The 26,614-nt window shown below is 43.7% G+C and overlaps 2 protein-coding genes across 3 annotated transcripts in view; both read right to left on the bottom strand.

The window, feature by feature from the left end:
• Positions 1 to 4,621: 4,621 nt before the first annotated feature.
• Positions 4,622 to 26,614, bottom strand: part of LOC104674078 (neutrophil defensin 4-like) — a 48,294-nt gene continuing 26,301 nt past the window's right edge. The window contains exons 1-3 of one of the 2 annotated variants that reach the window (XM_030937937.1): positions 11,219 to 11,270; positions 5,835 to 6,018; positions 4,622 to 4,856 (exon numbers count right to left, since the gene is read on the bottom strand). In XM_030937937.1, coding sequence (XP_030793797.1) covers positions 4,744 to 4,856; positions 5,835 to 6,006 — 285 coding nt within the window. In that variant the 5' untranslated portion in view covers positions 6,007 to 6,018; positions 11,219 to 11,270 and the 3' untranslated portion in view covers positions 4,622 to 4,743. Of the gene's footprint in view, positions 4,857 to 5,834; positions 6,019 to 11,218; positions 11,271 to 26,614 lie in introns of those variants that run through there. The other variant, XM_030937938.1, reaches the window with a different exon arrangement.
• Positions 24,327 to 25,197, bottom strand: LOC115899676 (defensin-7). Its single transcript, XM_030937940.1, has 2 exons — positions 25,026 to 25,197; positions 24,327 to 24,439 (listed from the first exon to the last, which is right to left on the bottom strand). Exons 1-2 carry the CDS (start codon positions 25,195 to 25,197, stop codon positions 24,327 to 24,329), a joined length of 285 nt encoding a protein of 94 aa, XP_030793800.1.

The raw sequence follows: 26,614 nt of genomic DNA, 5'->3' as shown, positions 1-26,614 counted from the left end.
TGAATACCTAAGACTGGGTAACTTATAAAGAAAATACACTTTTTTCTTACAACTCTGAAGGCTGGTAAGTCTGAGGTTTAGAGGCTGCATCTGGTGAGGGCCTTCGTGCTGATAAGGAATCTCTGTAGTCCTCAGTGGTACAGGGCATCACATGGTGAGTCGGGACACACTGAGAGGAACTGGCTTTTACAAGAGACTCACAGCAGACTCACTCTTGTGACAATCTACTAACATGTTAATTCATGAATGGGTTAATCCATTCAGGGGCATAGAGCCCTCAAGACCCCATCAGCTCTTAAAGACCCCACGTTTTAATAGTGTTATATTGAGGATTCAGTTTCAACATGAACTTTTGGAGGACATACTCAAATTATAGTAATACCGAATTACATAATTATAGAAGTTTATCAAAATAAATCCAAGCAAAACAACTATCAGATTACTTGTACACACAGATATAAGATGGAACAAAAACTTCAGAAGCAAGGCTGGGTGTGGGGGCTCAAACCTGTAATCCCAGCAGTTTGGGAGACCAAGGTGGGTGGATCACCTGAGATTGGGAGTTTGATACCAGCCTGGACAACATGGTGAAACCCTGTTACTGCTAAAAGCATAAAAAATTAGCTGGGCGTGGTTGCATATGCCTGTAGTCCCAGCTACTTGGGAGGCCCAGGCATGAGAATTGCTTGAACCTCAGAGGCAGAGGTTGGAGTCAGCTGAGATCACACCACTGTACTCCAGCCTGGGTAACAGAGTGAGAGTCTGTCTTGTAAAAAAAAAAAACAAAAAAAACAAAAGAAAGACAGTTTCAAGCATTTAATCTATGAAAAACATGATATAGAATATGATAGAACTAGGATATTGTTGAAGTCCTTCTAAAGAACTGGAACAAGACTGAAATACAGAGATTAGAAGATTGCTCAGTAAAACTGAAAGTCCAGTGTGATGGTTAATTTTATGTGTCAACTTGGCTGGTTTGCAGTGGAGCAGATATTTGGTGAAACATGATTCTGGGTATTTATGTAAGGGTGTCTTATTGGATGTGATTAACATTTAAGTTGGTGGACTTTCCGTGAAGTAGATTGTCTTGTTTAATGTAGGTGGTCCTCATCCAATCCGCTGAAGGCTTGAAAAGGGAAAAGGTTGACCTTCCCTGGGCAAGAAAGAATTCTGCCGGCAGACAGGCTCCAGACTTGAACTGCAAGTGTGACTCTTCCCTGGGCCTCCAGCTTGATGGCCCATCCTGGAGATTTTTGATTTGCTAGCTCCTTAGTCACATGAGGCATTTACTTGAAAACAATCTCTCTATACATACACATTATTTTGGTTCTGTTTCTCTGGAGTTCCTGACCAAGACACACAGTTTAGGTAGACACTTGATTTGTGTGGTCACCTGAATTTTCTGCAGCAGAGAACAGGAAGATCTGCAGTTAGACTGACTGGCGTTGGGACATGAGAATGAGGATGTGTGGGATGGAAAGATGAGGAGCTATATGTAGGACACAGTTGAAATGAGAATGAAGTGCCTTTTATCAGACCTTTTTGTTTGGGTCCATGCTGAGCCAAGAATTTCCATTAGCAGTTAGAAAAAGCCTCCCATTGCCTGAAGGAAGGGTGAAGAACATGTTCTGTTTATCATGGTTTTTGCAGAACCTGCTCTCCTTCTGACCAGAGACTTGATGCTCAATGTAACAGCTTTGTGCCTGAGGAAACATTTATTTTGTTTCTTACTGTAAGTTTCACTCACAGTAGAGAGTAGGGTATTCTCCCCCATGACCCTGGAGTCCTCCTCCATGGAAGTTATTCATATCCCCTGATCACTGTGCTAATATAAGACAAGAGTTTTAGCTTCAAGGGAAAACTGGACATTGAAGAGATCTGCCTGGAAAACCTAGAGTTGTTTATACTGTAGCTGCTCTGAATGGAGCAGCAGAGCCTCTAACAAACTCCCGCTTTGTAGCTGATGTTTACATAAAGGCTGATGAGGAACAGGAGATACTATTCAAGATTCTTATAAAAACAGAACCCATTGGCCCAGCACAGTGGCTCATGCCTGTAATCCCAGCACTTTGGGAGGCCGAGGTGGGGAGATCATTCAAGGTTAGGAGTTCGACACCAGCCTGGCCAACATGGTGAAACCGCATCTCTAATAAAAATATGAAAATGAGCTGGGTACAGTGGCACTTGCCTGTAATCCTAGCTACTCGGGAGGGTGAGGCGGAAGAATCACTTGAACCTGGGAAGTGGAGGTTACGGTGAGCCAAGATCGTGCCACTGCAGTCCAGCCTGGGTGACAGAGGAAGACTCCATCTCAAACAAAACAAAACAAAACACCCAAGAAACAAAAAGCAGAACACATCAAAAAGAAAGGGCAGAGACCAAACAACCAGTCAATTTTGGCTGTGAGTAAAGCAGTTAAATAGAGGAGCATCACGGTGACTTTTAGGCAATCAGGTGAGACTTGGAAAATACTTCCCTTTCACCCTACACACCAACCTGACCTAAGTTCACAGACTTTGTAGAGTGACTTTATCTTCCCCAAAAATGTACTTGTATTCAGCATCTGAGGTCTCTCCACTACCCATTCTGGTTCGTGCTGCCAGAAAGCCTCGCCTCTTGGGTGGTGCATGAGAATGCTCGCCCTCCTCTACCGTGCTGTCTTGCTGGCCCTCCAGTTCCAGGACCAGGTGTGACAGCAAGAGTGGAAGAGAGTCCTGCTGAGAAGGGTTGCTGAGGCAGAGAACCAGCCCTGACCACCTATCTCCCTGTAAAGTGGAGAGCTCTCCCTAAGGACCATCAGATGAGGAAAGGCAGCACCAGCCTGCACTAGCTTGGTAGGTTCTTTAATATTGAAAGGGCTTTTGTGCACAGAGAAAAATCTCATCACTATTTACACTAAGTTTAAACCAGTTCTTGAGTATTAAATATTGATACAACGGTGGTTATTTAAATTCCCTTCATCTACATTGATGTCATACATTTAGTATGGCTGGTTGTTTTTAGACACATCTAACACCTTAAAGAATAGATAAACATATTCCTGAACGATGATCACAAACTTATTTGTTCATTTTACCAAAAGTGATATAGAAGGGCCCATGTCATGGATTTGATGTCTTTTCTTATTTGTTTTGATTTTACTCCTTCCTGTGATTTTCTTGATCTTCTGAGACCCCAGATGACTAAACGAGGTTGGAAGTCTAGGGTCAAACAGCTGACCCTTGATCAGGAACCAGTGCTTTGTATGTGTCTAAGATGAATCAAAGTCAGGCTAGTTGTTATTTATTATCAGGTTGAGACTTTTTGTTGTTGTTGTAATAAAAATGTTTGTTTGGGTTTTTTTCGTCATGTCATGGCACTGTTCAGTCCCTGTCTTGTATATAAATTTTAATTCCAGAAACTTGCCTTTCTCACAAATATGTTGTTGCACAGTTTTTGCACAGCGGTAAGTTTTTGCACAGCCATAAGTGTATGGCCAATTGTCTTATCATTATGATTATTGACTTGATTCCTTGACATAATTGAAAACATATTAACATATATTTTCTCACTAGCATTTTATTAAGATGAGTATAGCTTTATTATAATGAATAGAATTCATATGCTTGAAGGGATGGAGAGTTGAGACCAACTACTTCATTAAAAATTGGTCTAATTAACCTTTTGGGGAACAGTAAGGGACCATTTGTCTCATTGGTTATTGGGCCTCAACCTCTATGGTCCCCAGTTTCTGAACTCTTCTGCTATCTGGTTGTTAATTGAATCACTGATGCTCATCAGTCTTTCCTGTTTTTGGCACAGTTTTAACTTTTTCCTTGTTAAACTTTATTTTATTCTATCTTGTTGATACAGTTATATATCACTTACCAAAATAGAGTGAAATAAAGCTTAATGTATAGCATATGTATTTAACACATCTGCTTAAAAGTTCAAAAATTATGTGTAGCAATGCTTTCCGACTTTTTAAAATTAAAGGACAAGTGAACATAGCCCATCAGATCTATCTTTCCTTTGAGCCAACAACCACTTTTTGCCTCTCATTGTAAACTTCTATTGTTTGAGTATCATTAGGAATGCATTGAACTTTTAAGTTTCAAACTATTCCAATTAACACTTATATCCTGTCAGGCATGGTGGCTCAAGCATGAAATCCTAGCACTTTGGGAGGCTGAGGAGGGCAGATCACTTAAGCTCAGGAGTTCAAGACCAATCTGGGTAACATGGTGAAACCCTGTCTCTCCAAAAAGTACAAAACATTAGCAGGGTATGGTGGCACATGCCTGTAGTCCCAGCTACTCAAGAGGCTGAGGTGGGAGGATCATTTGAGCACAGGAGGTCAAGGCTACAGTGAGCCGAGATTGCACCACTGTACTCCAGCTTCAGTGGCTAAGTGAGACACTGTCTCAAATAACAACAACAAGAAGAAACCCAATTATATTCATTTTCGCTATTTTGTTATTGCTCTATGACGCTCAAATTGTGCATCATTGGAATGCAAAGACCAGTTAACTTAATGTGGATCAGAATTCTCCATACAAAGGAAACATACAAACCGCCATATAAAAAAGCAAAAGGGGGAAAAAAAGGAAAAAGAAAAGAAAATTTAAAAAGTCAAACACCCTAAGTTTAATGCTTGAACTTTATTTTGGAGAGAAAAACTTAGAAAGACACAAGATACACAGAGTGAAATGTTTTTCTTTCTTCAGGACCTTGGATTGAATCTTGCACTGCTTTGGTTTCTATCTAGGAAGCTCTGCGACAGCAGAGTGTGTCGTTGCGGCCGCACCTCCCGTAGTAGGACTCACGCCTCAAACAACGGCCGATTCGGCAAATGCACGCGAGTCTTGCCTGAGAACCTGTGGAAAGAAGAGAGGGTCAGGCACAGCGAGGGAGGTGGGGAAAAGGACAGGCAGAGCCAGACTAACTGAGATCGTCTAAACAAGAGACACTGTATCAGTCATGTTAGGATGGAGAAAATTCATGTCTTTGTCATAAATGACAAGAAATCGTACTAGCTATGTGTTAATCATGCAAGATCATAGCTCTTTCCCCATCTGAGTCTATTCAGGACATGTTTATTACCTGCTCCCTGGTAAAACAATATACCTCTCAACATCAGGGTTACCTACTCTTCATTCTGCTTAATCCATACCCCTAATCTTGACCTCCATGTATGATCTCCATGTCCTAACAAGGCTCCCTAATGCACCTGGATCAGTTTCTGAGATGCTGCATTGTGCATGCTCATGTCATGGACTCAAATACTTTGGTGCTCAAGGAGTCTTTGAAGACCTTCCAAATTCAAATTCTTCCTTCCCTCTCTCTCTCTCTCGCTTTTTTTTTTTTTTCACATTTTACTTATTTCCTTATTTTAATTGACAAATAATAATTGTGTATATGTATGAGACACAATATGTTGTTTGGATCTACGTATATATTGTAGAAAGATTTAATCAAGCCCATTAGCCTACATTGAAACACACCCATAGGTTCCTCTCTAGGTTCTAAAAGCTTTGCCAATGGACAAAGTAAAATATTCTCTCTATAACTAAGTCTACCCATTCAGACCTACAAATAATTAGTCAGTGTAGCTCTTTATATCTTAAAAGTAGCAAATTTCACAGAAATATCTTGAAACTAAAAGTCTTAGAAGAAAGAAAATCTTCTAGATGTGTTTGGTTCTCACTGATTAATTCAGAGATGAGAAAATCAAGGTCCAGGAAGATTAAGTAAAGTCACTCAAGCGAGGTAGACTTTTCCACACTTGACGCCAGAGCCTGTCTCCAATCCTTTTGTTCTAGATTTTGCAGATCTGCAAGATTGATGTCTCCTACCTGAGGCTCTAAGAGTAGAGAGTCCATTTTCTTCAAAGGAGACAGCAAGGTCCTGGTCGTCTTCCCCAGGCTGCTCCTGGGTTGCAGTGTCATCAGCTGTTTCCTGGAGTGACTTAGCCTGAGCCAGCAGGGCAAACAGGAGAATGGCAGCAAGGATAGTGAGGGACCTCATGGCTGGGGTCACCTGGAGGAGGGAGAGCAGGTGTGGATGTGTGTAGAGTGAGGAGTGAGCCTGGATTTATAGCTCTGCTGGGAGAAGGCCTGAGACAGAGGCTACAGTGAGAGGAGGTGGGCATGTGATTGGGAGGGAAGGGCTGCCTTTGCCCTCAAGATCCCTTTGATGCTCCTCTTTCTCCCAGCTTTCATTACAGAGTGAGTCTGTATGCTTAATGCTTCTTGTTGATCCAAGCTGGTAATGATGATAATGACACTACTATCCTGTTCTGTTTCCCATATGCTTGAGTATGTGCTTGGTCTGATCTCCTGATCTTGTGATCCACCTGCCTTGGCCTCCCAAAGTGCTGGGATTACAGGCGTGAGCCACTGAGCCCGGCTGATATAGTGATTTCAATTTTTTGGAGATATACCCAGAAGCTGGATTGCTAGGTCATGTGGCAATTCTATGTTTAGTGCTTTGAGGGACCTCCATACTATTTTCCAAAATGGCTGTACTAATTTACATTTCCACCAATGGTGTACAAGGGTCCCCTTTTTTTTATATCCTCACCAACTCATATTATTTGTCTATTTGTTAAAAGCCATTCTAACAGATGATTCCCTCTTTGTGATTTTAATTTGCATTTTCCTGATAATTAGTGATGTTGAGTATGTTTTCCATATATCTGTGGGCCAGGTTTATTACCCATTTTTAAATTGAGATATTGGTCTTCTTCTTATTGAGTAGTTTGACTTCCTTATATATTTGGGATATTGGCCCCTCATCAGATGTATGGTTTACAGATACTTTCTCCTAGTCCACGGATCATCACTTCACTTTGTTTCCTTTCTGTGCAGAAGTTTTTTAGTTGATGAAACCTCCTTTGTCTATTTTTGCTTTTGTTGTCTTTGCTTTTGGAGTCCTGTGGTAGAAATAATTGCCCAGAGAAATGTCATAAGGATATTACCCCATGTTTTCTTCTAGTAGATTTACAATTTTGGGTCTTTTATGCAAGTCTTTAATCCATTTTGAGTTGATTTTTGTGTATAGTGTGGAATAAGTGTCCAATTTCATTCTTCTGCTTGTGGATATCTAGTTTTCCTTAAACTTTTTATTGAAGAGACTGTCCTTGACCCATTGTGTGTTTGTGGCATCTTTGTTGAAGATCAAATAATCATAAATACTTGGGTTTAGTTTTGGGCTTCCTCCTCCTTTCCTTTGGTTATTGTGTCTGCTTTTACGCCAGACCATGCTGTTTTGCTTACAATAACTTTATGATACATTTTAAAATCAGAGAGCATGATGCTTCTAGCTTTGTTATTTTGTTCAAGATTACTTTGGCTATTCGCTGTCATTTCTGATTTCATACCAATTTTGGTATTTGTTTTAATACTGTTTTTCATATCCTTTATTCTGAGTCTAATCTTGCCTCTGCTATACTCAGGGCTGATCTTAAATGGCTGACAGGCGGCCAGTTATGATCTCTTTATTCTGCTCTAATAGGATCTGCGAGGTATGTTTTCCATGAGCAGACACAGTCCTCCTCTGGGCTGCTCTGATCTGATTTCCTGTACCCCGAAACCCAGCACTGTGCCCAATACGCTGCTCCATCTTCCTCAAGGTCACCAGGTGAGGGGCACCTGCAGTTGCAGACCCACCTGTTGTCACTGGGCATCACTCTGGGACCTGTATGCTCAGTGACACCTGCTACAGGCTCAGCTGTCCTTGTGCTTTGTTAATTGAGACCCAAATCAAGGCAAGATTGCATTTGAGAACCTGGAAACGAACAAGTTAGTCTCTTTACATTGTGCTTTATCTTCTCTCTATCTCCAAAAATGAGTTTTCACAGTAAACTCAATGTATTTGGGCCATGTAGTCTCCCCTTTTCTTTCCCTTATGTTTTTCTTTACTTGTTTTTCTTAGCTTTTTGTTTCTATTGTCCTGGTCATTTTCATAGAGATGTCGATGCTGCACTTTCTACCCTGAGGAGCTGGACCTCAGGGTAGAAAAGGTCTACTTGTCCAGGTCACTCAGGGCCAGGACAAAAAGAGGATTTCCACCCATAATATGGACATTCACTCTTAGAAGGCATGTACTCCCTTGACGGATGAGTTAATTATTTAACATAGGAATTAAATTAACTGTGTTAAGAAAGTAGGGTGCAAGGGAATTGACCTGGAAGAAAATAAATAGCAACAGAATCTGGTTGTATAATAGAGGTTTTGTATTCCAGGATATTCCAAGGGACAAATGATGCTTAGACATGACCATATTTATTGCTGGTAACAGGCAAGCAGATGGGACACAGAGAGAGATAGGGTCTTTCGTGAACATGAGGACCTCTGGCTCCTCCTTGTGGGCACCTACAGCCCAGTTTTGCACTATTGAATGAACCTTCCACACTTGTTCAGAGGCTGCTGGACATCAATTGCAAGAGCACAGCTGTGGGGGCATCCTATGTATCCACAAAAGTAGTGCTTCTTAAAGAAAGGGTGATGAGCTTCCCATCCTCTTTAAGAAAGAGGCACTACTTCTGTGAATACATGGGATATGTGTGGTTAGTCCCTTATTTGTTCATTCCTGGAGAACCATAGAGATCAGTGCCTGTCAGGACTTAGTACCCAGTTGTTGCATCTTGAAAACGGCTGGGAAAGAGCCTCGCTAGACAGGGGTATTGACCAGCTCTCAAAAAGGGGTGCTCAGGGGCAGCGCTGATGAACGCTATAAAGCAGAGCTGCCATCTTGCTCTGGCTGTGAGGAAAGTGGACATTCTTGGGGAAACTGCTCATACGGGGTGGTCTATCAATGCAGATGTGAAAATGAAAGCTGGCCTCTGACGTTTCAGGTAAAGACATAGGAGAGACGCACCATCTGGACCTTGCATCAGCAGGCCACCCTCCTTCCCAGGAGGCAGGGGCCCTGGATGGGGTGGGGGAGAAGGTGGGTGCCCACTTTCTCAGAGAGGGTGTCAGGCTGAGGAAGGCAGAGTTTTTGCAGAAGAGAAATTTACAACTTTGATAAACTTTCACTGCCCTCTGGGCTGCAGACACTGACACAATTTGGAAGAGTTTGTCTTGTGGCAACCATTGTGCTTTGTGCACTAGCTCTGAGCTGTATCTGAAGGACAGACATGAATGATGTTCATCTCTCACTATTCATTCTTACTGTCTCATTTGAGACTTTGCAATTGTGCCAAAGAATTTTCGCTTGTCCAAGATTCTGCCAGTGCTCTGAGCTGATGAGCCATGGACACCCTGTATGTTGGCATCTGGATTAGTCAGCTCAGAATAGCATAACAAATTTCCACAGACTGGGTGGCTAAAACAACAGGAATTTGTGTTCTCACAGTGCTGTAGACTGGAACTCTGAAGGTGTTAGCAGGGCTGGTGTCCTCTGCAGGCTCTCTCCTTGTCTGGTAGACAGCTGTCTTCTCCCTGCGTCCTCACGTTTTCTGTCCTCTGGGTGTGACTGTGTCCTAACCTCTTCTTGTAAGAACTCCAGTCGTATTGGGTTTACTGCCCACTCTCATTACCTCATTTTAACTTAATTACTTCTTCAAAGACTCTCCAGATACAGTACCACATTCTGAGATACTAGGGGTTAAGTCTTCAACATATGAACTTTGGGGTAACACAATTCAACCCCTAACAACCTCCTCTGAAGAAAGTCTGGTGGCTGGTGTGGACAGTAGTGGAAGTTGAGGACAGAGGTAGTCAAGAGCCAGGGCTCATACCTGCAAACCGTGATAAGACCTTGATATTTTCAGTGGAAAATAGACTACAGTGGACCAAAGTATCAGTAGGAGCCCCGTTACAGGGGGGCTGTGGAAGCTTGGGCTAGAAGTCAGTGTATATTGCACCAGGATGCCAGCAGTTCAGGGGATAAGAAGTGGCCTCATTCAAAATTTATGTTGAAGGTACAGTGGCAACAGCAGTTGCTGATGTAAGAATATGGAATATGAGACTATGTGAAGGACATTTTTATTTTTTGCCCTGAACAATTGCAGAGAGACACTAGCGCCATTTTCTGAAATGACAACACTTGTATGTGCACGTGGTACCTGCAAGCTGGGGAGATGTACAATGAAGAGTTTGAGACACTAGGGGTGAGATAACCTGTCAGAGATTCTAGTGGACATATCAGGACATGGGTTCTGGAGTCTGGAGTTCAGCTGGGTGGTTGGAACTGAAGATATAAATGGAGGAATCATTCTGAAATTGACAGCATTTAGCACTATAGATTTGGAAAAGATTACATGGAAAATGAATTACAGAGAAGATTAAAATTTAAGTAATATTGGGTGATTGCCTTAGTGAATTACATGGAAATTGAATAATATTGGGTGATTGCCTGAATGAATTACATGGACTTTGGGTTTAAGAGTTTGATTTCAACATTATTGTAGAGTCTGGAGAAATTTTGACAAGCTGTTTCTGAAAGCAACTTAGGCTAAGACAGCTCAGCTAAGTGGCTGTTATTTTTTTCCTAGTTGTCTGCTCGTGCCTGTGGGATGAACTGTATACATTAACTAATCTTTCAAGGCTTTCATTGCTGCACTACTCTGCACAGTCCCTAGCACAGTCTCTCCTTGGGAAGCCAATGGCAGGACTCTAATTCCTAGAATGAAAAAGACCTAAATGCAGCACCCGAAACCATAAACTACTAGAAGTGCATATAAGGATAAAGCTTTTGACATTGATGTAGGTAATGATTTCTTGGCTATGGCACCAAAGGCACAGGCAATAAAAGGGAAAATAGACAAGTGCGGCTGTATTGAACGCTAAAGCATCTGCACAGCAAAGGAAACAATCAACTGCGTGAAAAGATCATCCAGAAAATGAGAGAAAATATTTGCAAAACCTATATTGTAGAAGGGGCAAATATCCGAATACATAAGGAAGTCAAACAACTCAATAGCAAAAATCAAACAACCTGATTGAAAAACAGACCAAGGACCTGAATAGGCTTTTCTCAAAAGAATGTTCCAAAGACCTGCGATTGTCTCTACTGGACATGTCAACTAGGACACTTGTGTTTAGAAGGAAACTGCTTGAGTTTCTCTATTAACTTAGCTGAAAGCCATTGTCCCCAGCAGCCACCAGACATCCAGACAGACGTTCCCAGCAGGGATTTACCCTGGGGTAATCCCCACAGTCAGAGGTCAGATTGGAGGCATAGCTTCAATGAGGAAAACTCAGTGTAAAAGTTTAAGTTTTGTATTACTTACAGCTCTTCTAGCTAGGCAGGGTGACCAGAGAGGGCAGACAGCAGTCCTCTGTCCCAGGTACTTCTGTAGCAAGGAGCAGCCGTGCACAAGTGGACTTCCCCTATTTAAAGGTCTTCTGGGATGAGGTGTCCTAATTTCCACGGTTACTTTCTGTTGGGCTCATTCAACAATTGTGGTGTCAAGAACGGTTGAGAAATTTGGTGGGAAGGTGAGGTTAAAGTAGAACTCCGCAGAGGAACCCCTTGTCTACCTTGGCCAGCCCTGACCAGGCCTGAGCAGCAACCAACGTTGGATTCTCCATGGCTCCTGACACAATTGACCCTGTCCTGCATTGGCCGTGGCTGAGGTGAACTACCTGTACCAAGGGAGTATTTAAAGCCTCCGGGACAGCCTGGTTGCATATTGTAGTATACTCCCTGCAAAGACACTTGGATAGGAATGTCACCCACTCAGAAGAGGATTTGGAATCTGTTTCTGAAGCAGTGTCCCGAGGACCTGGGGTCTAACCATAAAAACAAATCAAAGCCATTTGGCTGAGCTGGGATGTTGGAGAACACCCAGGTGAGACTGAGTGCCACCTGGGCTTCTGTTGCTATGTGGAACAGAGTTTTGTGGGTTCTCCTGAGTTATGGATGTACACGCAGCGTGTGGTTCCCCAGAGGGGACAATCACCTCCTTGCTTGACCAATGAACAGTTTAAGGTTAAACAATTGTCTAGGATCATCTGAGCCAAGAACTGGTCTGAAGCATTAGCCTTCAGGGTGGGAGTGGCCTTTCCAGATGGCCACCCAAGAAGGGAAGTGGGAGTCTGGGTGTTCACTTGACTGCTGGTGTTGTACAGCTTCTCAGCCCTTGTGGGTCTTCAGAGAAGCATTTAGCAAGGTTGAGTGGTGCTTCCTGAGAGGCATAGGAAGTTTCCATCGATAACTCATATACATTGGAGCACAGGTGTATCGCTGAGTCCATGATCATGTCTGGATGCTTTCTGTGAATGTAAGGCTCCAACCCTTCAGGCTGCAGTCTGGGTTTGTGCTGCAGCATCATTAGCCCATTTGGACTGAAGTCTGTGCATCCAGAGAACCACCTCCTCATCCTTAAAACAGGGTGAGCTGAGGTTGCGAGGGCTGCTGGTGTTTAAGCATTGGTGCCATGGGACCCATTCAATATCTAAGAATTGAGTTGCCCACGTTGGACACAGGTCAGGTTGTATTTGGGGTGTAGCCCCTCTAACAGGGCTTACAGGGAATTCCCCAGTTTTCCAGCCTGGGGTACAAATTCTGACTAGGGCTGTCCTGTTCCCAGCAGCTCTCTAGGCTGCAAGGCCTGGGTTTAACAGCTACCCCACAAGGCATGTGTACATGAGATACCACGCAAGGCCAATCATGGGGAACACGGACATCTTGTCACTCAGGGCTTCTTCCCAGTGCTTCCATATTGACACAGATTATGGGGTCAGCTCACACCCACTTTTCCTTGGAGTCTTTCTCCCTCATGGCCACGTTTGGTGATGACACTTCCATATGGTCTTTACCTGATGTAGTTGTTGTCTCTAGTTTGAAGGCTTCTTCTCCTCATTTGCTGCCTCTGACTGCACCCTCGGTGGGTTCTGGAGCAATAATCCCTACTTCTTGCCAGGAGAAGTAAGTGGGAAATATTAGCTAACCTTTAAAACCAGTAAAAACAGGAGCTTGTGCCAGAAGTTGCCTGTCAAATGGAGAGCTGTGGTCTAGCAAAAGCCTCGTGGCGCTGCTGGGTGCCAGTGGGCCTGGGGCGTCAGTCCTCAGAAGATCATAGTTTACTATCCATTCACAATCTGTTGTTCAGTAATGTTTCATGTTGAGATGGTAGATGTCCTGTGATGGTGTGGGGAGGTCTCATTATTGGAGAACATATAAATGATATTATCTCTAAGGGAAAAAGAAGCTAACTCTTCTGTGATCACCAAGGTGTGCAGCACAGTGGGTCTAGCCCAATTGTGATGAGGAGATGGTGGCCATGGGGTTGAGAATTAAAAAAGTGATGGCCCTTGGAAGGACCTTGGTGCCTTGGGTGTCCGTAGCACATCCAGAGACATTAATAACCGTGACTTTAGGAGGCCACTGTGCTGCTTGAGGAGGCTGGTGGCTTGGGGATGATGAACTAAATGAGACTCCCTTAACCCACCCCAGTGCTGTGATTCCCTCAGGTGGGAGCCTCCATCTGAATCAATGATACGTGTGGTTCTTTTTTTTTTTTTTTTTTTTTTTTTTTTTTTTTTTTTTATTATACTTTAAGTTCTAGGGTACATGTGCATAACGTGCAGGTTTGTTACATATGTATACTTATGCCATGTTGGTGTGCTGCACCCATCAACTCGTCAGCACCCATCAATTCATCATTTATATCTTGTATAACTCCCCAATGCAAGCCCTCCCTCCTCCCCCCTCCCCCCTCCCCATGATAGGCCCCTGTGCGTGACGTTCCCCTACCCGAGTCCAAGTGATCTCATTGTTCAGTTCCCACCTATGAGTGAGAACATGCGGTGTTTGGTTTTCTCTTCTTGTGATAGTTTGCTAAGAATGATGGTTTCCAGCTGCATCCATGTCCCTACAAAGGACGCAAACTCATCCTTTTTTATGGCTGCATAGTATTCCATGGTGTATATGTGCCACATTTTCTTAATCCAGTCTGTCACAGATGGACATTTGGGTTGATTCCAAGTCTTTGCTATTGTGAATAGTGCCGCAATAAACATACGTGTACATGTGTCTTTGTAGTAGAATAATTTATAATCCTTTGGGTATATACCCAGTAGTGGGATGGCTGGGTCATATGGTACATCTAGTTCTAGATCCTTGAGGAATTGCCATACTGTTTTCCATAATGGTTGAACTAGTTTACAATCCCACCAACAGTGTAAAAGTGTTCCTATTTCTCCACATCCTCTCCAACACCTGTTGTTTCCTGACTTCTTAATGATTGCCATTCTAACTGGTGTGAGATGGTATCTCATTGTGGTTTTGATTTGCATTTCTCTGATGGCGAGTGATGATGAGCATTTTTTCATGTGTCTGTTGGCTGTATGAATATCTTCTTTTGAGAAATGTCTGTTCATATCCTTTCCCCACTTTTTGATGGGGTTGTTTGTTTTTTTCTCGTATATTTGTTTGAGTTCTTTGTAGATTCTGGATATTAGCCCTTTGTCAGATGAGTAGGTTGCAAAAATTTTCTCCCATTCTGTAGGTTGCCTGTTCACTCTGATGGTAGTTTCTTTTGCTGTGCAAAAGCTCTTTAGTTTAATTAGATCCCATTTGTCAATTTTTGCTTTTGCTGCCGTTGCTTTTGGTGTTTTAGACATGAAGTCCTTACCCATGCCTATGTCCTGAATGGTACTACCTAGATTTTCTTCTAGGGTTTTTATGGTATTAGGTCTAACATTTAAGTCTCTCATCCATCTTGAATTAATCTTCGTATAAGGGGTAAGGAAAGGATCCAGTTTCAGCTTTCTACTTATGGCTAGCCAATTTTCCCAGCACCATTTATTAAATAGGGAATCCTTTCCCCATTTCTTGTTTCTCTCAGGTTTGTCAAAGATCAGATGGCTGTAGATGTGTGGTATTATTTCTGAGGACTCTGTTCTGTTCCATTGATCTATATCTCTGTTTTGGTACCAGTACCATGCTGTTTTGGTGACTGTAGCCTTGTAGTATAGTTTGAAGTCAGGTAGCGTGACGCCTCCAGCTTTGTCCTTTTGACTTAGGATTGTCTTGGCAATGCGGGCTCTTTTTTGGTTCCATATGAACTTTAAAGCAGTTTTTTCCAATTTTGTGAAGAAACTCATTGGTAGCTTGATGGGGATGGCATTGAATCTATAAATAACCTTGGGGAGTATGGCCATTTTCACGATATTGATTCTTCCTATCCATGAGCATGGTATGTTCTTCCATTTGTTTGTGTCCTCTTTGATTTCACTGAGCAGTGGTTTGTAGTTCTCCTTGAAGAGGTCCTTTACATCCCTTGTAAGCTGGATTCCTAGGTATTTTATTCTCTTTGAAGCAATTGTGAATGGAAGTTCATTCCTGATTTGGCTCTCTGCTTGTCTGTTACTGGTGTATAAGAATGCTTGTGATTTTTGCACATTAATTTTGTATACTGAGACTTTGCTGAAGTTGCTTATCAGCTTAAGGAGATTTTGGGCTGAGACGATGGGGTTTTCTAAATATACAATCATGTCATCTGCAAACAGGGACAATTTGACTTCTTCTTTTCCTAACTGGATACCCTTGATTTCTTTCTCTTGCCTGATTGCCCTAGCCAGAACTTCCAACACTATGTTGAATAGGAGTGGTGAGAGAGGGCATCCCTGTCTTGTGCCAGTTTTCAAAGGGAATTTTTCCAGTTTTTGCCCATTCAGTATGATATTAGCTGTGGGTTTGTCATAAATAGCTCTTATTATTTTGAGGTACGTTCCATCAATACCGAATTTATTGAGCGTTTTTAGCATGAAGGGCTGTTGAATGTTGTCAAAAGCCTTTTCTGCATCTATTGAGACAATCATGTGGTTCTTGTCTTTGGTTCTGTTTATATGCTGGATTACGTTTATTGATTTGCGAATGTTGAACCAGCCTTGCATCCCAGGGATGAAGCCCACTTGATCATGGTGGATAAGCTTTTTGATGTGCTGCTGAATCCGGTTTGCCAGTATTTTATTGAGAATTTTTGCATCGATGTTCATCAGGGATATTGGTCTAAAATTCTCTTTTTTTGATGTGTCTCTGCCAGGCTTTGGTATCAGGATGATGTTGGCCTCATAAAATGAGTTAGGGAGGATTCCCTCTTTTTCTATTGATTGGAATAGTTTCAGAAGGAATGGTACCAGCTCCTCCTTGTACCTCTGGTAGAATTCAGCTGTGAATCCATCTGGTCCTGGACTTTTTTTGGTGGGTAGGCTATTAATTGTTGCCTCAATTTCAGAGCCTACTATTGGTCTATTCAGGGATTCAACTTCTTCCTGGTTTAGCCTTGGGAGAGTGTAAGTGTCCAGGAATTTATCCATTTCTTCTAGATTTTCTAGTTGATTTGCGTAGAGGCGTTTATAGTATTCTCTGATGGTAGTTTGTATTTCTGTGGGGTCAGTGGTAATATCCCCTTTATCATTTTTTATTGCATCTATTTGATTCCTCTCTCTTTTCTTCTTTATTAGCCTTGCTAGCGGTCTGTCAATTTTGTTGATCTTTTCAAAAAACCAACTCCTGGATTCATTGATTTTTTGGAGGGTTTTTTGTGTCTCTATCTCCTTCAGTTCGGCTCTGATCTTAGTTATTTCTTGCCTTCTGCTAGCTTTTGAATGTGTTTGCTCTTGCCTCTCTAGTTCTTTTAATTGTGATGTTAGAGTGTCAATTTTAGATCTTTCCTGCTTTCTCTTGTGGGCATTTAGTGCTATAAATTTCCCTCTACACACTGCTTTAAATGTGTCCCAGAGATTCTGGTATGTTGTATCTTTGTTCTCATTGGTTTCAAAGAACATCTTTATTTCCGCTTTCATTTCGTTATGTACCCAGTAGTCATTCAGGAGCAGGTTGTTCAGTTTCCATGTAGTTGAGCGGTTTTGATTGAGTTTCTTAGTCCTGAGTTCTAGTTTGATTGCACTGTGGTCTGAGAGACAGTTTGTTATAATTTCTGTTCTTTTACATTTGCTGAGGAGTGCTTTACTTCCAATTATGTGGTCAATTTTGGAATAAGTGCGATGTGGTGCTGAGAAGAATGTATATTCTGTTGATTTGGGGTGGAGAGTTCTATAGATGTCTATTAGGTCCGCTTGGTGCAGAGATGAGTTCAATTCCTGGATATCCTTGTTAACTTTCTGTCTCGTTGATCTGTCTAATGTTGACAGCGGAGTGTTGAAGTCTCCCATTATTATTGTATGGGAGTCTAAGTCTCTTTGTAAGTCTCTAAGGACTTGCTTTATGAATCTGGGTGCTCCTGTATTGGGTGCATATATATTTAGGAGAGTTAGCTCTTCCTGTTGAATTGATCCCTTTACCATTATGTAATGGCCTTCTTTGTCTCTTTTGATCTTTGATGGTTTAAAGTCTGTTTTATCAGAGACAGGGATTGCAACCCCTGCTTTTTTTTGTTCTCCATTTGCTTGGTAGATCTTCCTCCATCCCTTTATTTTGAGCCTATGTATGTCTCTGCATGTGAGATGGGTCTCCTGAATACAGCAGACTGATGGGTCTTGACTCTTTATCCAGTTTGCCAGTCTGTGTCTTTTAATTGGAGCATTTAGTCCATTAACATTTAAGGTTAATATTGTTATGTGTGAACTTGATCCTGCCATTATGATATTAACTGGTTATTTTGCTCGTTAGTTGATGCAGTTTCTTCCTAGCCTCGATGGTCTTTACATTTTGGCATGTTTTTGTGATGGCTGGTACCGGTTGTTCCTTTCCATGTTTAGGGCTTCCTTCAGGGTCTCTTGTAAGGCAGGCCTGGTGGTGACAAAATCTCTAAGCATTTGCTTATCTGTAAAGGATTTTATTTCTCCTTCACTTATGAAACTTAGTTTGGGTGGATATGAAATTCTAGGTTTAAATTTCTTTTCTTTAAGAACGTTGAATATTGGCCCCCACTCTCTTCTGGCTTGTAGAGTTTCTGCCGAGAGATCTGCTGTTATTCTGATGGGCTTCCCTTTGTGGATTACCCGACCTTTCTCTCTGGCTGCCCTTAAGATTTTTTCCTTCATTTCAACTTTGGTGAATCTGGCAATGATGTGTCTTGGAGTTGCTCTTCTGGAGGAGTATCTTTGTGGCGTTCTCTGTATTTCCTGAATTTGAATGTTGTCCTGCCCTACTAGGTTGGGGAAGTTCTCCTGGATGATATCCTGAGGAGTGTTTTCCAACTTGGTTCCATTTTCCCCCTCACTTTCAGGCACCCCAATCAGACGTAGATTTGGTCTTTTTACGTAATCCCATACTTCTTGCAGGCTTTGCTCATTTCTTTTTCTTCTTTTTTCTTTTGGTTTCTCTTCTCGCTTCATTTCATTCATTTGATCTTCAATCGCTGATACTCTTTCTTCCAGTTGATCGAGTCGGTTACTGAAGCTTGTGCATTTGTCACGTATTTCTCGTGTCATGGTTTTCATCTCTGTCATTTCGTTTATGATCTTCTCTGCATTAATGAGTCTAGCTGTCAATTCTTCCACTCTTTTTTCAAGATTTTTAGTTTCTTTGCGCTGGGTACGTAATTCCTCCTTTAGCTCTGAGAAGTTTGATGGACTGAAGCCTTCTTCTCTCCTCTCGTCCAAGTCATTCTCTGACCAGCTTTGATCCGTTGCTGGCGATGGGCTGCGCTCCTTTGCAGGGGGAGATGCGCTCTTATTTTTTGAATTTCCAGCTTTTCTGCCCTGCTTCTTCCCCATCTTTGTGGTTTTATCTGTCTCTGGTCTTTGATGGTGGTGACGTACTGATGGGGTTTTGGTATAGGTGTCCTTCCTGTTTGATAGTTTTCCTTCTGACAGTCAGAAGGACTGTCTGTTGGTCTGTTGGAGATTGCTTGAGGTCCACTCCAGACCCTGTTTGCCTGGGTATCAGCAGCAGAGGTTGCAGAAGATAGAATATTGCTGAACAGCGAGTGTACCTGTCTGATTCTTCCTTTGGAAGCTTCCTCTCAGGGGTGTACTCCACCCTGTGAGGTGTGGGGTGTCAGACTGCCCCTAGTGGAGGATGTCTCCCAGTTAGGCTACTCAGTGGTCAGTGACCCACTTGAGCAGGCAGTCTGTCCGTTCTCAGATCTCAACCTCCGTGTTGGGAGATCCACTGCTCTCTTCAAAGCTGTCAGACAGAGTCGTTCCCGTCTGCTCAGGCCTCTGCTGTTTCCCCTATTGTTTTTTAGCTGAGCCCTGCCCCCAGAGGTGGAGTCTATAGAGACAGGCAGGTTTCCTTGAGCTGCTGTGAGCTCCACCCAGTTCGAGCTTCCCAGCGGCTTTGTTTACCTACTTAAGCCTCAGCAATGGCGGGCGCCCCTCCCCCAGCCTCGCTGCTGCCTCGCGGTTAGATCGCTGCAGACAGCTGTGTTAACAATGAGGGAGGCTCCGTGGGCATGGGACCCTCCCGGCCAGGTGAGGGATATATTCTTCTGGTGTGCCCGTTGCTTAAAGCGCGGTATTGGGGTGGGAGTTACCCGATTTTCCAGGTGTTGTGTGTCTCAGTTCCCCTGGCTAGGAAAAGGGATTCCCTTCCCCCTTGCACTTCCCAGGTGAGGCGATGCCTCGCCCTGCTTCAGCTCTCGCTGGTCAGGCTGCAGCAGCTGACCAGCACCGATTGTCCAGCACTCCCTAGTGAGATGTCCCCAGTACCTCAGTTGAAAATGCAGAAATCACCGGTCTTCTGTGTCGATCGCGCTGGGAGTTGGAGACTGGAGCTGTTCCTATTCGGCCATCTTGCTCTGCCTCCGAAGAGGTTTTTAAAAAAGAGCTTTTCTAGAATAGATGCTGTGACATAATTTTGTTCTCTTTTGAGATTGGAAAAGTAAGGATTTTTGGAAGATTTCTAGGCAGGGCAGAGAACTCAGTTGTGCTTTAATTGGATTTCCGTGGTTGGGACTTTTTCTCAGCATCAAGGTGAAGGTGAGAACAATATAAAATTGATGTAGGCTTAGTATTTGGCATTTGCCCAGGGAGATGAGAGAGTAGGCGGAAAAGATGAGAGAGTAGGGTCCTCATACAATAGTGATTAAGTGATGGAACACAGACCAGGGCTGAATGTGAAAGAATTAAGAGTTTGGACAACTGATTGGGAAATAGTGGTGTTCCTAGAGAATGGAGGTGTTGACGACATTGAGTGACAGCGTGGGAGTGGCTGAGTTAGAAAGTTTGAGGGGTGGGGACGAGGCAGGGTAGGATGCTGGAATCTGCATTTTTAAGGAGAGAGTATCTCCAAGTGATAAGATTGCGGTTATGGCTGTGGAGTGGGTGAATAAAACAGAGTATGAGGAAGGTTTCTGAAACCAACAGGTCAAGGATCCCTGAGGTGTGTTGTTGGGAGCCAGGTGAGAGCAATGCCATTTCTCACGCCACAGCAGGTGTTCTCAAAGCCAGAGCTCTGAACCAGAAGCACCTGCATCACCTGGGAACATGGTAGCAGTACGAACTCCTGGATCCCACCCCAGACCTGCTGAATCAGACACTCTGGGGCGTGGGTCCTAGCAATAGCGTTTTACTGAGACCGCTGTGGACCTAGGGGAGGTTTACTGCTCATAGACCATCATCGCTCAGGACAGAGACTCTTTCTCCCAGGTCCTTCGAAAAGCAACGGACATAAACGCTTTCTGTTAAATCCCATTGCTGAGGTCCGTGCAGAGTGAAAGAATTCTGAAACTTTTCAGCCATTTCCAGAGATGTGCATTTTCTGTGTCATTGCATTTGTTTTATATTTACTTGAACTTGGCATTCATTTATCCAGTGTGAGGTGGCCTTTTTAACCACGAACCGGGTTTCCAATTAAACCTACCTTCTTCACCCCAATTTTTTTTGAGACAGAGTCTTGCTCTGTCACCCAGGCTGGAGTGCAGTAGCACGATCTCAGCTCACTGCAACATCTACCTCCTGGGTTCAAGCGATTCTCCTGCCTCAGTCTCCCAAGTAGCTGGGATTACAGGTGCATGCCACCACACTCGGCTAATGTTTGTATGTTCAGTAGAGACAAGGTTTCACCGTGTTGGCCAGGCTGGTCTCAAATTCCTGACCTCAACTGATCCCCCCGTCTCGGCCTGCTGAACTGCTGAGATTGCAGGTATGAGCCACCGCGCCCAGCCCTTCACCCCAAATTGTGCTTGTTCATTGTGAATTAAAACTGTCCACACCACTTTCCCCACTTGTTCAAGGGGAAGACAACAATTCCCCTATCACCTGGGAATCTCACCCAGGAGCTATTACTCAGCCACCCTGATCTACCTAAGAGGACAAGATTCTTCTAAGGATAAGTGGTCTTGATTTCCTGGTCTTGACCTAAAGGGGAATTCTGGAATTGTCTGATCTACCTTTGGGAAATAAGAAGTGGCCCCAGCTTACTCCAGATGGAATAGGAGTTACACAGGCTAGTTCACATGGTGGTTGGTAAACATACAGACAGACGGGAAGCAGGGAATCTTCTCAGGATCTGTATCACAACTCATGAAGTCATCAGAGGCACCAAGCAAATAGATGGCGGACCTGGAAAAAGAACATCAAAGGGCTTTGGGGACAATAAGGGAACTTCAAATGGTTTGCTTTCCTCTCTCCCCTCTCCTCCCGGCCCCCATACTCACATACATACAAATGTCCAAGCCCTATTCAGCAAAGCCCGTTACTCTTAGGCCCAGCTTTCAGTGAACAAATGCAAACACATGATGGGTATGACTCCCCCTCATTAGCCATCGGGATCCTGCAGCTTCGTGAGAAGTAACCACCATTCCCTGTGATGACCGGTGGTCATGAGGACCTTCTCTCTGCTGAGCGCCCTTCTCTCTTTCACCCCACCCCACCCAACATCGAAGCCAGAGCCTTTTCACTGAGGTGCAATCTGTTTGTGCCAAGGGCTGTTTCTGCTTTTTCTCCTCAGTAGCTTCAGTATGTTTCCACCTTGAGATGTCCTCAGTCATCAGAGGGCGACCTAGCAGTGCCCACACTGTATTCCCAGGCAAGGAGAACCTGCCCTTACAGAAAGATGGGCCGGTAGTGCTACAGTAGCACCTTAAGGAAAGCAGGCGGCGCTCCTGTCCCTTATAAACTTACCCCAAGGGCACTGCAAAGGTTCACTACTGAATAGCGGTATCCAGCAAATTCTTTTGTTTTTCGTTGTGGTTGTTGTTGAGACGGAATCCCGCTCTGTCCCCCAGGCTGGAGTGCAATGGCGTGATCTCGGTTCATTACAACCTCTGCCTTCCAGGTTCAAGCGGTTCTCTTGCCTCAGCCTCCGGAGTAGCTAGGATTACAGGCACACACCACCATGCTTGGCTAATTTTTGTATTTTTAGTAGAGATGGGGTTTCACAATGTTGGCCAGGCTGGTCTCAAACTCCTGACCTCAGGTGATCCTCCCACCTCGGCCTCCCATTGTGCTGGGATTACAGGCATGAGCCACCATGCCCGGCCTGGAGCCATTTCTTTGTTGGACACAGACCCCCTCTGTCCTCCCTGGGATCTGTGTTGGGTTCCTCACATTTGCAGTGTCTCAGTGGGTCGCCTGGACCCTCTGCCTGTCTGAAGCTGCCTCCTCAGACAGGCAGAGCCTTGGTCTGGGGCTGAGACCTGCTTAGAATCTGCGTGAGGTGAACGTGGAGAACACCAGCCCCTTCTCCTGGGGTCTGGGCATTTGTTGTTGGTGTTGCTGGTCACAGCAGCATCTGGGCCCATTGAATTATTTTGGTCAAGAATTGTAAATAACCCACTTGAAATTCTGTCTCTTTGCAAACAGTGGTCTCTCTGTCACTCCAGGACTTCTTAAGGCATTCTACCAGAGCCCTCCTGATAAGAGTAGCCTTGGCTCAAACAGACATATTCTTATTCCAAATATGTGTCATGGAATCACAAACTGAAACCGCTATATTCCAAATCAAATAAGGAGCTGGCACTCACGCTGGACGCCTCCCCAGGGTCTTGTGGTCAGGGATTGATAGGCCATGTGCAGGCCATATTGGATAACTGTTCAAGGGACAGCTGGAATCTGGAGAAGGAAACAGAGGGGAGACAGGAGGAAGAGTCACATTACACCTCAACAAGATGTCAGCCTGGCCCTACAGAGACACCAGGTTTAGGCAGTGACCGTGTCCTCTTGGAAAGGAAGAAAAAGACAAGCTCAAAAGGACACAGGCCCCAGGAGAGAGGTATTAAGATGAGCAACAGTTGGAGACAGCCTGGCAGAGGAGCCATGACCATCCCGGCACATACTCTGAGGAGCTAAGAGGGTGTTGCTGTTGCTCTTCCTCCTGGAAGGTCCTGATAATGAGTCTATCATAGTGTGGTGCTCCTGGGCTCTTTGTTTGACTCATTACAGCTTTCTTAACAACCCATTCCAACCTTCAAAAAAATTGTTTTTTTTTTGGGTTTTTTTTTTTTGTTTGTTTGTTTTTCGGAGACAGGGTCTCAGTCTGGTGCCCAGGCTGGAGTGTCTCACTCTGTTGCCCAGGCTGGACTGCAGTGGTACAATCTCAGCTTGCTGCAGCGTCAACATTCCAGGCTCAAGCAGTCTTCCCACCTCAGCCTCCCTGATAGCTTGGACCACAGGTGTGTGCCACCATGCCCAGCTAATTTTTTGTATGTTTTTGTGTAGACGGGGTTTCACCGTGTTGCCCAGTGTAGTCTCAAACTCCTGCAACCCATTCATTTCAACCTTAATTAAAGTTGTTTCAATAGAATTGATATAACCCCTAAACTTAAATGGCAGATGTGTGATCCAGGTTGGTTGAATGAAACTCCAACATTTTTGGAAACAGCATGATGGTTTTTCCTTAGAAGGAATGATTTGTTGACTGCATAAACTTTAAGCTGACACTGATTGTCTGCCGAGAACACCGGAGTTCTTTGAGAGTGGATCCAGTGAAAAAGAGGCAGAGTGAAAAGACAGAGCAGCGGATGGAGAGATCAAGGGCATCATTTGACCTTTCATATACATCTGTGTCTGAAACCGAATTCTTCCTTGAAGTTCCTAGAATTTGCATCTTTATTTTATTAGATTGTCCTGGGTGCGGTGGCTCATGCCTGTAATCCCAGCACTTTGGGAGGCCAAGGTGGGTGGGTCACGAGGTCAGGAGATCAAGACCATCCTGGCCAACATGGAGAAACAGCGTCTCTACTAAAAATACAAAAACTAGCTGGGCGTGGTGGTGGGCACCTGTAATCCCAGCTACTCAGAAGGCTGAGGCAAGAGAATTGCTTGAACCTGGGAGACAGAGCTTGCAGTGAGCCGAGGTCCTGTCATTGCACTCCAGCCTGGGACTCCACCTTAAAAACAACATAAAAGAAAAAACCTGGAAATCATGTTACCAAGTATTTATTTAGAATGAGAACAGGAAATTGACAACAAGGTATAGAAATAACAATTCCCTTTAATGCTCAAAGCAAATTATGAACTCTTTTTCTCTAGTCTGCAAGCTTAGTAGCAGCAGATTGGGTAGCATTCACCATGGATGAAGCAGGTCCCACCAAGATGTTCTCCAAAAAGGCAGTAGAGTACTCTGCAATGGCAGATCAAGCCCTTCGTTGAGGCTGGGGACCCAGAGAGAGCATCAGAAATTGAGTATGGGGTCAGCAGTGGGTGGTAAAGGGAATCTTGGAGAAGTCACATGTTGGCTGATGAGTGATGTTGGCTGTATTGCAGCCGGTAGCAGAAACAATCTCAGTCAATAGGAATAAATACACAGAGCAGTGCTGGTCACACAGGACTTGAGACTCATTCTCCTTGGCTTCGTGTTTTTGCTCTCCTGCCCCATCACACACACACCTGAACATACTCTTAAGCTCCTCTCCAGGTTCTAAAACCTCCTATATAGACAGGGTGAAATATTTTCTATATACTTAAGCTTATTTGTCTGAATCCAGAAGGAACTACGTAGCATCCCCCTTATATCTTAAACCTAGTGAATTTCACAGTCATATCTTAGAATCATGTTTTTGGAGAAAGAAAAATCTCTTAGATTTATTTGGATCTCTATTCCATTTAGAAATGAGAACATCCAGGACCAGAGATGTTAAGTAAAGCCACCTAAGTGACATCTGCCACTGAGACCCAATTCCAGAGCCTGTCTCCCGTCCTTCCCTCTAGTCTGTAGCTCTGCATGCTGGCGTCTCTCACCTGGAACCTGAAGAGAGGAGCTCTCATCTCCTGAAAAGTAAATGAGCACATCCTGGTCGCCTGCTGGAGGCTGCTCCTGGGCTGGCATCTCATCAGCTCTTGCCTGGAGCGGCTCTGTCCAGGTCTGGAGGGCCACCAGGAGAATGGCAGAGAGGAGAGTGAGGGTCCTCATACCTGTGGTCACCTGGAGGAGAGGAGGGAGAGCAGGAGTGAATGTGTGGGGATGGAGGAGCCAGCCTGGATTTATAGCTCTGCTGCGAGAAGGCTCAGAGATGGATGCTGCAGTGAGAGGAGGTGGGCATTTTGTTGGAGAGGGTGCAGGTATTCATTGGCCTCTACATCCTTCTGAGGCTCCTTTGCTCTCCCAGCTTTCGTTCTAGCATGAATCTCTAGGTTTAGTGTCTGTGCTAGGTTGGAGCTCATGGTGATGATAAGGATCCTATCATTTTTTCCATTTTTGCCTGCTTAAATATTTACTTTTAATATTGCAGAAAATAATAGAAACAGTGCTTTAATTCAGTAATTTCATTGAATAAATGCCTCTTATTTTCTGAAAATGAGCCCTCTTCTCTTCAGAGATCCAGACCCGCATAACAGACCTGAATTCCACTGGAGTAGAGAAATAATTCATTAGAGGATTCAAGGGCATTACCCCCCTCATGAAGGAGTGTTCGAGGTGAGGGGATGAGCAGTCTCCTACAGGAGCTGGTAGAGAGGACAGCAACCTCATCAGGCTATAGGTGAAACAAGTTCTGTGAGACAGAGATAGAATTGATTGAAAGATAAAAATACGTTTATTATTTTCAGCTCTATTTACATACATGGGACAATTAAACATTGTATGTGTCTAATGTATACTACCTTAGAATTTGAGATATGTGTATATGTGGTTTTTTTCCCTAAACCACATACAAAAATCAACTCAATGGATTGAAGACCTAAACATAAAATCTGAAACCATAAACTACTAGAAGTACATATAGGGATAAAGCTTTTTGACATTAATCTGGGCAATTATCTCTTGGCTGTGACATCAAAGGCACAGGCAATGAAATGGAAATAGACAAGCGGGGCTGCATTGAACGCTAAAGCACCTGCACAGCAAAGGAAGCCATCAACTAAATGAAAAGGCAACCCAGATTATGAGAGAAGATATTTGCAAACCCTACATGGTAGAAGGGATAAATATCCGAATACACATGGAGGTCAAACAACTCAATAGCAAAAAACAATTAATCTGAATAATAAATGGGCCAATGAGCTGGCAGGATGCTCACAAAGGCAATCTCAGTGCTTTCAAAGGCCAAAGCAGAAAGATTGCTTGAGCCCAGGAGTTGGAGACCAGCTTCAGCAACATAGTGAGACCCCATCTCTTTAAATAAATAAATAAATAAATAAATAAAACATAAAAACTAAAGAACATGAGTAGACTTTTCTCAAAATAAGATAATGTTTTAGCAGTATGGTGATTCCACAAGGATCTAGAACTAGAAATACCATATGACCCGCCATCCCATTACTGGGTATATACCCAGAGGATTATAAATCATGCTGCTATAAAGACACATGCACACGTATGTTTATTGTGG

This window comes from Rhinopithecus roxellana, chromosome 9, assembly GCF_007565055.1.
Source record: "Rhinopithecus roxellana isolate Shanxi Qingling chromosome 9, ASM756505v1, whole genome shotgun sequence".
Taxonomy (NCBI): Eukaryota; Metazoa; Chordata; class Mammalia; order Primates; family Cercopithecidae; genus Rhinopithecus; species Rhinopithecus roxellana.
Note: the sequence above shows the minus strand (reverse complement) of the source record. Positions and strands in the feature narration are given on the sequence as shown.